At 44.0% G+C, this 12,012-nt stretch overlaps 1 protein-coding gene across 4 annotated transcripts in view; it reads left to right on the top strand.

Moving 5' to 3' along the window:
- The window catches only part of MAML3 (mastermind like transcriptional coactivator 3), a 614,427-nt gene that overhangs the window by 185,256 nt on the left and 417,159 nt on the right, over nucleotides 1-12,012 (top strand). For 2 of the 4 annotated variants that reach the window (XM_082390880.1, XM_082390879.1), the window contains exon 1: nucleotides 7,372-11,731. The exons of the other annotated variants lie outside the window; for them this stretch is intronic. In XM_082390880.1, coding sequence (XP_082247006.1) covers nucleotides 11,255-11,731 — 477 coding nt within the window. In that variant the 5' untranslated portion in view covers nucleotides 7,372-11,254. Of the gene's footprint in view, nucleotides 1-7,371; nucleotides 11,732-12,012 lie in introns of those variants that run through there. 4 annotated transcript variants of the gene reach the window in all.

The raw sequence follows: 12,012 nt of genomic DNA, 5'->3' as shown, positions 1-12,012 counted from the left end.
GATGATATCACCTATTCCTTGAATCTTTTCCTAAATCATTTAGGCAAACTTCAGACTACAGACACTCCCATTCTTCCTTCTCTTCAGATTCTCCTTCCTTTCCTTTCTCTATTATTCTTTCTTTCTAGAAAATAGAAAGTTTTCATTTTCTCTCTTTATTATATAAGCATACAATTAAAGCAATAAAGAAAAGAATAAATGATAGTAGAAAGCACCTAAAATCCCAAAATAATGATGAATAACTAGCTTTCTAGAGTTTGCTAGATTTATATACACAAAATTACATAATTTTATAAAATAAGAGCATTTTTATAAACTGCTTTTGAAAATCACTTATATGTCATAAAGATTTTTAAATGTCAATCAATATAGCTGAATATGACTCATTTTTAACAGTTGCTTATTTGAGTATATGGATATAATATAGTTTTCCCATCCCCCAATAGTGGTTTTCACTTTTTTTTTGCTATGATAAGTAATGCGATAATTCATGTGTGCAATAATATATGAATCCTTTAAATTATTGCATATAATTCATTGTTTGGATATTATATAATTTATTTAGCCAGTCCCAAATTGATAGATATTTCAATTATAACACACACACACACACAGTTGAAAGAATGGAAGGAAGGAAGGAAGGAAGGGAGGGAGGAAAATGTAAGAAAAGGGAGAATTATTGGCTTATATAATTGAAACTTCTAGGGCATCTTGGCCGTAGGCCCACCTGGATTCAGGACAGAAATGGTGTCACGAGGACTCTCCATTTCTTGGCTCTGTTTTCCTCTGAGTTGGCTTTATTTTCAAATAGGCTTTGTCTTTGCTATATCAAAGCTGGCCCCAGGCAGCTCCAGGCATTTACGGTCCTTAACTTCCATGATTCCTGGAGGAGAAAAATGTTCCTTTCCTGGCATTTCCAGCAAAATTCCCAGAGAGAGCTTTAATTGGACCAGTCTGAGTCACACGTCCATCTTTGCATCAATCACTGTGGTCAAGAGGAAGGTGATTTGGGTGACCAACATGCCCCTGCAACCAGGGAACGTTCAGTCTCCCACCCCACTGCTAACTTCATGGGCTGAGAATATAGGTAGGAGGGTTTGAAAAGCTATAAAGGTGTTCTGTTACCAGATGACATGTGCATGGTAATTGAGAAGCCAAAAGCAACAATACTTAAGGAGATTAACATAGTTTAAAAAAAACAACAGTGCTTGTGTCAAAAAAAACCCAGAAGTTTTTAATGACTACAGATCTGTATAATGTCCATGGCTGGAACTTCATTTTAACCAACAGATGCCATGTTGCTTCTACTTTAAGGTTGGGTGACCCTGACCCTTGCCAATCAGCCTTTTCTTCTTGTCTTTTTGCAACATCTGTCAGTTACTAATCCACAGCTGGTGAGCAGAACTGGATCAATAAACTTCCCCTGTCTGAGCGGCCATCACTTCAGCCCTATGCCTCGTCTGTTCCTTATGGCACCTGAGGTATTACAAGCTTTTTCCTTCTCCCATGCTGAAGATTTTCTTTAACAGAGAATTGGCAGGAGGGGATGCAGAAGAAATGAAAAGCGTGGCAGCCAAAGCTGAGACCTTTGTTTTAGATCTCACAGGCGCTAACTAATACACTGATCCTAAAATGGTCACATTTCACATTCGATGATTTTCTGGCCTCCCCAAAAGCCAACGTATAACCAGAGTCATGACTGGACCAAGGTATGTGGATGCCTGGATAGGTTAATCATTTGGTGGACCTTGAAATCACTTTGTTTGGCATTTACTCGAAGAAGAAACTGGGGGTAGCAAGAAGAGGTTCCATCCTTAGTAGCTGTTCCCCCTCCGTAGTCCCAAACTTGTATACCCCAATCAGTAAGACAAAACCCTTGTGGTACCAGGACATACTCTTCTTAGCAGGCAGATTATCCACTGTCTACCTTTGCGTGACTCTAGGGTCTCACAAACCCCACCCCACCACTACACCAGGCAGATGATGCTAGCATGCCTTCTAAACATGCACAGTGCTCCCCCAATGTATTTCTAGACAATACGGTTTTCTCCACCTCATCGCACACTTAGTTGGGTCATCCTTATACCTGCCCAGCTCAGAGAAAAGAAGAGAAATTTGAGGAAGCTGACATTAACAAGCGGATCACTAAATTTCGGAGCCAAAGTTAACCAATTCCGAGCCAATGTGAACCAGAATTTGGTGACATCAAGAAGAGTGAAATGATAGTATGTGTGTGATGGAGGACGAAGATTGGGTTGGAGAGAGAAGGAGAGTTTGCCAGCAAAACAAGATGAAACAGAAAACTATTTTCAAACACTTTTTAGCTGTGGAACCTTTTCTTCAAAGGCAATCTTACTCCAATTTGAGTTGAGTTGAAGAGCGGCCAAGAACCAACCAACTCCTCTCCCCACCATGCCCAGCCCCTGAGGCCCCTCCCAGGGAATTCTTAGGGCTCAACGTGGCTTAAAAACTGCTGACCTAGACTGTCTACTAGAGTGACAGTGAAGAATGCAGTTTGCTCAAAGACAAACTGATGTTGCTTAGGCTTTGTTCCAGTGTTAAAAAGGGAGCGTTCAGCTGAGGAACAGGCAATATTAAACCATTAAGCAGATAGCTTTGGGCGATTTTTCATCTGACAATGAAAGTGATGCTTTGTATACTTAAACTGTTGTATCTTATTATTTTTTTACCTTTTGAATGGCATGAGTAGAACGGTAAACCTTCCCTTAATATTGGCTGTCATTCTAACTAAGCTTAGGTTAATCTAATTTTTTTTTCCAATCCCCTTCTCACAGGTTTTGTCTTAACTGTGACAAACCCATTCCTATGACTCCCTCAAACTCTGGTCAGTCAAGAGCTGACTACAATTATGTTAGCCTGTTGTATGATTTATCTTTCCTTCTCTCCACTAGATTATTAAGCTCCCCCGGGGAGGAAAATGTTTCTGTTCAAGTATGCATCCCTTGCGCCTAACGTAGGACTTGTCAATAGTCAATAAATATTTGCTGGATGGGTGACAATAGCAGCAACAGAAGGGCTCCAAGACACCACCACCAACAACAACAACAACAAAACACAAAGTTGAATTCAGACAGGTGCATAAGACAGAGGCTTTGGAGTTGATTTGGATATGAGTTATGTAAGCTCTTTAAGCCTCCATTTTCTCATCTGTAAAATGGGGATAATAAGATGGTGGAGTTACATCTCTCTCAAGTGTGTAGTTGTAATCACCTTAAAACCCTTACACCATCCATGAAGTGAAATAAATATGCATGGTGTATTACATTCCTCTACTGATTCTGAGCAACTTCCCTCCCTCCCTTTTTCATTTCTGAGCACAGAAGAAAGAGATGGAATATACATATACACACAAAACTGAGAGCATGTAGTTGAATTCATGTTAGAGCACATTTGGGCCAATTCTAGTTTACATACCTCCTAGGGTTGTTGGGATTATTAAGTTGGTTAACACAGGAAAAGCCTTGCCTAATATCTGACCATGGCCATGGGTGTACAATAAACATGAGCCATTCCCCTTGCTGACAGACAGCTGATGCTCTGAGAGAATCTGTAAGAGGCTGGCTCTACTCCATTTGCCTTTCTTCCACCCCTGCACCTCTCTAAGCCAATTTACAGAATACCTCAAACCCCTGAGAAACAACATTTTGAAAAAACAAGCCACACCTGACTATGATTTTCTTATATTGCATTCACATAGTTTCTAGTCTTCCTCTCCTCGGGACTACTGTTCAGGACTGGTCACAACTCCCTTTCCCATTCTGTAATTTTGGTAAACTGAACTGTTCACTCTTTCATTTACTCATGCTCCCTAACACAGATACGGAGCTCTGTCATGGCCAGGCCCTGTGTTAGGTCCAAAGACTAACAGAACACAAGCGAGAGACAGACAAGTAGATAGACAATTATAATATAATGTGATAGTATAAGTGCCAAGACAGAGAACTGCACACAATTTTCAGAGCACCAAGAAGGTGACTAACCCAGAGTTGGGCTGAGGGAAGCCTGGCCAAAGACAGCCTTCTGGAAGAATTTCTCCTTAGCTGAAACCCTCCTAAGCATTGTAGCAAGAGCCTTCTGTTAAAGTGAGATCTGGGTAAAAGTCAGTGATCTTAATTTCATAGAAATGTAGACCCTTAAAATTAGAAGGAACCTTAGGGACCTTCTTCTAATGTCATGTTTCTTCAATAGTGTGTGTGCTCTGGGGGTCAGACAGCCTGGGTTCAAGTTCAGACTCTGCCACTGTTCATCTCTGGTTTGGGGAAAGTTCCTTAAGCTTTCTGTGCCTCAGTTTCTTCACCAGTGAAGTGGGGGCCTAATAACAGAACCTGCAATAGAGCAAGTTTTCAGTGACTGTTGACCATTAAAATTATATCCTAGGCTATTGCTGATCACCAGTAAATGTTTACTACAAAAAAGTACAATTTTTCAGTTCTTTATTTGTTAAATAATTGTTTTTGAAGTTAACAATTTGGCTGCTGATAGGCCTCAATAAATAAGAGATTTTATAAATATTTTCCCCAAATTTCAGAGGTCTTCAACGTCTTACATGGAAGCCAGACCTTGTTCAAGGCCTTGTTATCTCAAACTACTTAGCACTGGGAATAGAGGTACACGTGAAACAGAACGAAAGGCTTTTAAAAAATTTGTCTGCCATGGACTTTAGATAACTTTCTGCTAATAACCATAAAACTATTATATACATATTTAAATACATGAACAAGAAAATAAACCCCATTAATTCACATTCCTCTCAAATTTATGACCTGGTCTAGAGCTAAGTAAACTCTTTTGTAATTAAAAAGTGAAAATTAATCACATAAACAGGGTCTTTTTTTTTTTTTTTGGCTGAGTTGGGTCTTTGTTGCTGCGCGGGCGGGCTTTCTCTAGTTGCGGTGAGCGGGGGCTACTCTTCGTTGTGGTGCACAGGCTTCTCACTGCGGTGGCTTCTCTTGTTGCGGAGCACGGGCTCTAGGCACACAGGCTTCAGTAGTTGCAGCACACAGGCTCAGTAGTTGTGGCGTATGGGTTTAGTTGCTCTGCGGCATGTGGGATCTTCCCGGACCAGGGATTGAACCCGTGTCCCTTGCATTGGCAGGTGGATTCTTAACTACTGCGCCACCAGGGAAGTCCATGTAAACAGGGTCTTGTTAGGAATATTTAAATACTTAAGGAAACAAACTTTTGAAACACCCCTTGTCCATGGGGATGTCACCTACATACAATTGGTTCACTAGGTAGAAGGAGCTCATTAAAGTAGGTCTAAGAGGCCAGTAATTGTTAGACTAGACAGAGTGCATGCTTCAAAAGTTATAAAATTCTAAATCTTTAAAGATATTACATAGTTAGGATTTTCAGTTAAATAACTACTGACCGTTCCCCCTAATAAGGAGGTTTTATTATACAGAGATAGACATTAACATGACACTCAAAGTACTAATGCTGAAAAAGTCTAGTCAAATGCCCCCTTCTGGGATTTTTGCCTTTGTGTTGCTGCTTCCCTACTGCTTAAAGGTCAGAATTCAACACATCCAGTTAAGGTTAGGGAAGGGTCTTGAACCCTGGGTGCTAGTGATTCTGGCAAAGCAGATGGTAAGGGGAGTGTGGTCTTTGTCACAGACTACCTGCCCAGGCAATTGTGAACTTAAGTAGATTTACAACTGCCTTCGATATTTACTCTCTCCTACACAGAGCTTTCTACAGTGTGTTTCATTTTGTGGGAGATAACAGGACTTTGGCACCGCTAGGCTAAACAAAGTTAAACATGCTTTGTTGAAAGATTTCTTGCGGCCTTCACCATGGTAATGAATCTTTGAGAGAGAGATGCAGTACAGATCATCTCCTAAACTTACTTGACTCAGAAACCTTTCTGGTGAAACATGTTATAGGACCAGGTTCTTCAGAACACGCTCTAGAAAACAGTGTACTAATACATCTGCTGCATTGCCAAAGTAAAAAGTGTAATCAGCTTGAATCCTTTCAATGGTAGCCTGGTCCCGAGGATATTAGTCTAGACTTCTGGATGGCCTTGCAGGGTCTGGCTCTTGCTTTTCTCCCAGCCTCGGACTCATTTCTCATCACACCCTCTTACGCTCACGCTCCTGTGAGAGGAAACGAGTGTGGATTTGCTGAAACAATAGGTCTCAGAGCCTCGCTCCACTCTTTCCTAGCTCCCCACTTCGTACCCCCGACCAACCTTAGCTTGGCTCACGTCTACCCAGTTTTGAGCATGAGTTCTGGAGAAGCCTGCTTAGACCTCCAAGCATGCACTTGAGGCCTCTTTTACGTGTTCCCATACCCACTTCATGTTAGTCCCATATTAGTCCCTGCATCTACCGCCCTGAGTCTTGTTGGCCATCATTGAGGTTGGGACTGTGTTCTTCTTTTTTTTTCTCTTTATTGAAGTATAGTTGATTTACAATATTGTGTTAGTTTCAAGTGTACAGCAAAGTGATTCAGTTATATATATATATGTATATATCTATCTTCTTTTTTTCAATTCTTTTCATTATAGTTTATTACAAGATATTGAATGTAGTCCCTGTGCTATATACAAGAGGTCCTTGTGTTTGCCTATTTTACATGTGGTACTGTGCATCTGTTAATCTCATACTCCCAATTTATCCTTCCCCTCTCCTGCCCCTTTGGTAACCGTAAGTTTGCTTTCTACAATACGTTTGTTTTCTGTCTGTGAGTCTGTCTCTGTATTGTAAATAAGTGCATTGGTACTATTTTTTAGATTCCACATAAAAGTGATATCGTATGATATTTGTCTTTCTCTGCCTGACTTACTTCACTTGGTGGGATCATCTCCAGGTCCATAGGGACCGGGTTCTATACACTGTCATGCTGCACTCCCAGTGTCTACCACAGTGCCTGGCACACAGCAGGCCATAACTATATTCATGGAATTACTGAAGTGATAGCTCTCGTTAGATGGTTGAGGGCACACCCCACTGCTGCCAGTAATTCAGGACTGCCTGGGCCCACTCTGTGGGCACATATAAAGGTTTGCTTACCCGTAGGTGGGCAGCAGGGGATTCCTAGTCTCCCTTGGTCACCAAGTATTCTTTAGGGGACAATTAGGAAGCCAGTGCTATTTACTGATCCACATGAATAGGGCTGCAGAAGTGGCACATACACTGGAGCTTCTACACAGAGACCTCTTTCTTGACTCTGAGACACTGAGCCCTATCAGATGGACATGGGAGGATGTCGCAGAATTGACCTAAAGAACAGGGAATCGGGTTCAACTTCTTAGAACTGCCAGCTTTGGCTTAGAGGCAGAGCCTCAGGACCACCTGGCACAGGTACTTCTTCATCCAGCCCTTCTTCTCCTTGGCATCCAGTCTCGGGATACAACCACGTAATTTCTTTCTCGTCACTGCTATGGCATCTCAGATTTCTTCGCCATTCTAGAGCAATAGCACTCATGATGTATCCATAGCTCCCATCCGGAAGTTTGGCTTTGTAGCAGGCTCACATAAAAAATAAAGATGGTCATGATACCAGAGTGCTTGGTAGGCAGAAGGGACTAAAATCGCTTCCCCAGAACATGGACTTCTCTATGACTTTCAAGGAGTACTTTACGATGGTGACCAGCAAAGCTGGCAACCTTATAAGGAGATATCATGAGAATCTAGAAGTAGCCAGTATAAAAGCCTTGGCTTCTTCTAAAGTCACTGGAGTAGATGAACATCTCTAACTCAGGGTAACTTGCCTATGTTGCTCAAGACTTAAGTCTTGTTCACTTCCTGCTTTTCTCTTCTAATCGTCCTGCACAGTTAGGATGGGGTTTCCGACCTCAAGTGTGTCACAGTGGAAGACTTACTGCACAGGTCAATTTCCTCAAAGACTCGCCCCCCCCTCCCCCCGCCCCCATTCGCCATCACACAGCTTCACCGTCCTTCTTTTCCCCACATTTCGGTCTTGGAGCTCATGGCTGCCACTCCCACTGTCTGGACGAGATACAAGATTGGTGCCTTGTGTGTGTGTGTATGTGCATATACCCATGAACAGTCAGCCAGCTTTTCTTTGTGTGCTGTAGTCCACTCATGCACTAAACTCAGGCAGCAAACTATACTGTGGTTGTGCAAGAGTAGCTCCACTTGTCTTCGGGGAGCTCTGGGGTAAAGCCACAAAATGTGCCCCTCCACCTGCTCATCCCCCAAAGGGAAGGATGCAAATTCTTGTGTATTTTTGGCTTCCTTTCATCATAGGAGAGGTAAACAGTTCAACGGGAATGCATGTTGCTGCTATCGTTGGAATTTTTTTTTTTCCGAATGACCAACTCTCAGTGAAAAGTTAAATTCTGAGGCATAGGAAAAAAGCTAGAATTAGAACCCAAGTCTCCAGACTAAAGACTCAATGCTCAAGACCCTCAAACTTGCTGCCTCTGTAAATCAAATTGCAATCTTGTATGGGTGATGTAGGTGCCACGGGGTAGGAGGAGGGGTAAGAATTAGACTCTAGTGCAGAGAGAGGAGAGTGAATGCAGAGTCATAGCTTCCTCTCTGCAGTGAAACCATATGTTTCCTGAATTAATAGAGATATTATTTAGTGAACATGTGCAATAGACAAAGGCCACTTCGTGATGTCTTTTTCTTAAAATTTCTTCTAATTTTTTCTATGTTTTTAGAATCAGAACTGACTTTTTGCTATAGAACTCAGTTTAATTTCCTAACAGACTTGAAGGAGGGGCAGTTAGTTATGATACACAAAGTTGTATGTTAACTAACTAGCCCTCTGAAGAAGTATGGCAACTTCAGTGAAAGATACTCTTTCACATTGGTTTCACTGCTTAGAGGTAACCTCACACCATGCCACTCAAGATTTTGCTGCCCATTTTACCAGATAATCCAATGGATGTTAAAGATATAGTTCACCATATAGACCTGATTAATTGAAGAAAAATATAGCTTCTTATTGCTGACACTATGAGGTTAGAAATAGCATCCTATGCTAATCTGCAATGCCAAGAAATGAAGATGGTTTAAATCAGATCTCATGACTAATGCATGAGATCCGAAGTTCTTTTATTCCTGGCTATTTTAGAAAACTGAGGTGTATTTTTACCCAAAAAACTAATTCTATAAGATTTATTGAGGTAATACAAAATGCCTTATTATTAACAGCTCACAATCAAGATTTTTGTCCTACTAATGATCACAGCAACAGTTTCTCCATTTTAATTTTTTCAAAATTATGTATTTGCAATGGGTTAAGTCCAGATTCAAGTATATTATATTTGATCCTTAGTTGTTGTTAGTGGGGAGTTGTTTTTTTTTTTTGATACTCAATATCTGGGGAGATGACAGAAAGTTTAGATCACTTTCTGTGGTTGTTCTTCCATTTTAATTGTACTTATTGTGAACTCATTTAAACAGAAAGAAATATATCTAGCTATAAAGTATGCCTGGCATATTTGCTTGTTTTTGTTTTGGTTATGACAAACTGAAATACTGTGTTTTTCCTATAGCTCTAATCCATGAAATCTGCAATCTTTCCACTTGATTTACGAAGGACCCTTAATTACTGCTGTCATTAGCACCTAGTGTTCAAAACAGTCTGTTAAAATGTACTGTTAGTCTCACCTCCAAGTCCCTGCTTGCTGTATTTTAATTTTTTTCCAAGGGTAAGTAAAACAATAATTGCCCTAATAGCAACAATCATGATGTACAGCGAATTAAATAATATTACAAGTTTTTTGTTGCCTATTTCTTTTTGTTCATAATTTGGCATTTGTGTGTTAAGACTGGCCTAGAGTTTGAACAAGTGTCCACAAGCAGGGTTACTACTAGCGAGGACTTATTACCTGGTTTCTAAAAACAAGCCACTCATTTGCCTTTTTCTTTCCACACGGATAGGGATGACAGACAACTGCTGCGAAGCTTCAGTGTTTCCGCCTGGTCATGCACAGTTCTGCAATATAATGTATAAATGTATAACAACAACTTGGGATCACTTGATACCTCGTTTGGAATAAGGAAATTAAATCCAGCCAGGCGCGTCCCCACGGTCGTCCGCGCGCACACACATACACACATATACACAGGCGCGCGCGCGCACACATACACACACACGCGCGCGCGCGCGCGCGTCAAAAGTTGATTCATTCCCGAGATCCCCCAGAATCTTTCTTTTTCTCTTTTCTGCCAGCGCCGGCTTCCCAGTCCGGGTGGCAGTGAGGTTGGGGGCGTGGGAGGGGCGGGGAGGACGAGCAGAGGGAGGCGGGAGGCGGGAGCCGGGTGCCGGTCCGCGCCGCGCCCGCTCCTGCCGGCGGAGAGTCCGCGCCGGGTTTTGCGCCGTGTCCCCGGGCTTGTCTCACGGCCTCCAGCCGCCGCCGCTGCCGTGTTTACTGAGCTCGCGCGTCCTGATATCACTCCGCTGGCATGGAGGAGGAGGAGGAGGTGGAGGAGCGAGAGGAGGAGGAGGAGGCGGCGGCGGCGGCGAGCAGTTGATCATTGTGATGGTGGCAGGAGCAGCGGCGGCAGCGGCAGCCCAGCCGAGCGTTAGGGGCTGCTCTCCGCGCGGCGTTTTGCAAAGGACTTCACCGATCTACTTTTGCAGTCGCCTCGGACTGTCCATGTGTTTACTTCCCCCAGCCCGAGGATTCGATATCTAGGTTCCTGTGAAATGCAACTGAGCAGCCAAAGTACTTTGAGAACACGGGGCGGCATAAACACCAAAACTTTTTTTGTGGAAGGAAAATGCAATAAGCAAGCTTGCCGTTTTCCGATGCGGTGTGGAGTGAGTGTGTGTCGCGCGTGTCCGCACTGGAGGCATATGCTTGTGTGTGTACATGGGGTGTGTTTTTCGGTACGTAGGGAGAAAATGCTTGCCAACCACCGGAAATCTCCTGGAATTTATTAGAAAATAATGGATTATAAAAAGAAGGCAGGCGAAGAACGGATCTTCCCTTGAGTTGCAACCCGATTTGCTGCTGGCTCAGTTTGTTGTGATTCTTTTTGTTGATAGGTGTCTGATGGTATTCTGATAACACCCCCCTTTTTTCCCCTCGAGCTTTACAGTTTAAAAAAAGGAAACAACAACAACAAAAAAACCACCCCAAAATCTCTCCCCCTTTTTTTCGCCCGGTCGGGATCGCTGTTTCCATCCATGTGCTTGCGTCTCCCCCGCGTTCCACTTAAACTATTTTAATCCTTGGACCCAAGGAGGAGGCTGATAGGGGGTGGATAAAAAAAGTTCTTCCAAAATAGTGTGCCCGGGGAGCAGGATGGGGGATTTCGCAGCCCCCGCTGCTGCCGCGAATGGCAGTAGTATTTGCATCAACAGTAGCCTGAACAGCAGCCTCGGCGGGGCCGGGATCGGTGTGAATAATACTCCCAATAGTACTCCCGCTGCTCCGAGTAGCAATCACCCCGCTGCCGGCTGCGGCGGCGGCGGCGGCGGCTCCGGGGGCCCCGGCGGCGGATCGGCGGCCGTCCCCAAGCACAGCACGGTGGTGGAGCGGCTCCGCCAGCGCATCGAGGGCTGCCGGCGGCACCACGTCAACTGCGAGAACAGGTACCAGCAGGCTCAGGTGGAGCAGCTGGAGCTGGAGCGCCGGGACACCGTGAGCCTCTACCAGCGGACCCTGGAGCAGAGGGCCAAGAAATCGGGCGCCGGCACGGGCAAGCAACAGCACCAGAGCAAACCCCAGCAAGATGCGGAGGCTGCCTCGGCGGAGCAGAGGAACCACACGCTGATCATGGTGAGGGCGCGCTGGCAGCGGGCACGGGGCGCGCGCGTGGGGGAGGCGTGGAGCTTCTTCCACGGGGGGCACGGGGATCTGATTTGCACCGCGGGCGAAGCGGGCTGAAGCCGAAGGGTTAACGTCAACTTTTGTGAGGTAAAAGCTGCCGTCGCCGCTACCTGTTAATCTGTCAGGGTTGTCAGATTTGGGGAAGAGGGGGCGAGAGGGGGAGAAGCCAGTCACGACTGCGAGGGGCGGAGGGAGCCTGGAGGAGCGTCGGAGTGAGGCACTGGAAAAGT

Source organism: Balaenoptera borealis (assembly GCF_965194805.1).
Source record: "Balaenoptera borealis genome assembly, chromosome: 4".
In the NCBI taxonomy this organism is placed as follows: Eukaryota; Metazoa; Chordata; class Mammalia; order Artiodactyla; family Balaenopteridae; genus Balaenoptera; species Balaenoptera borealis.
Note: the sequence above shows the minus strand (reverse complement) of the source record. Positions and strands in the feature narration are given on the sequence as shown.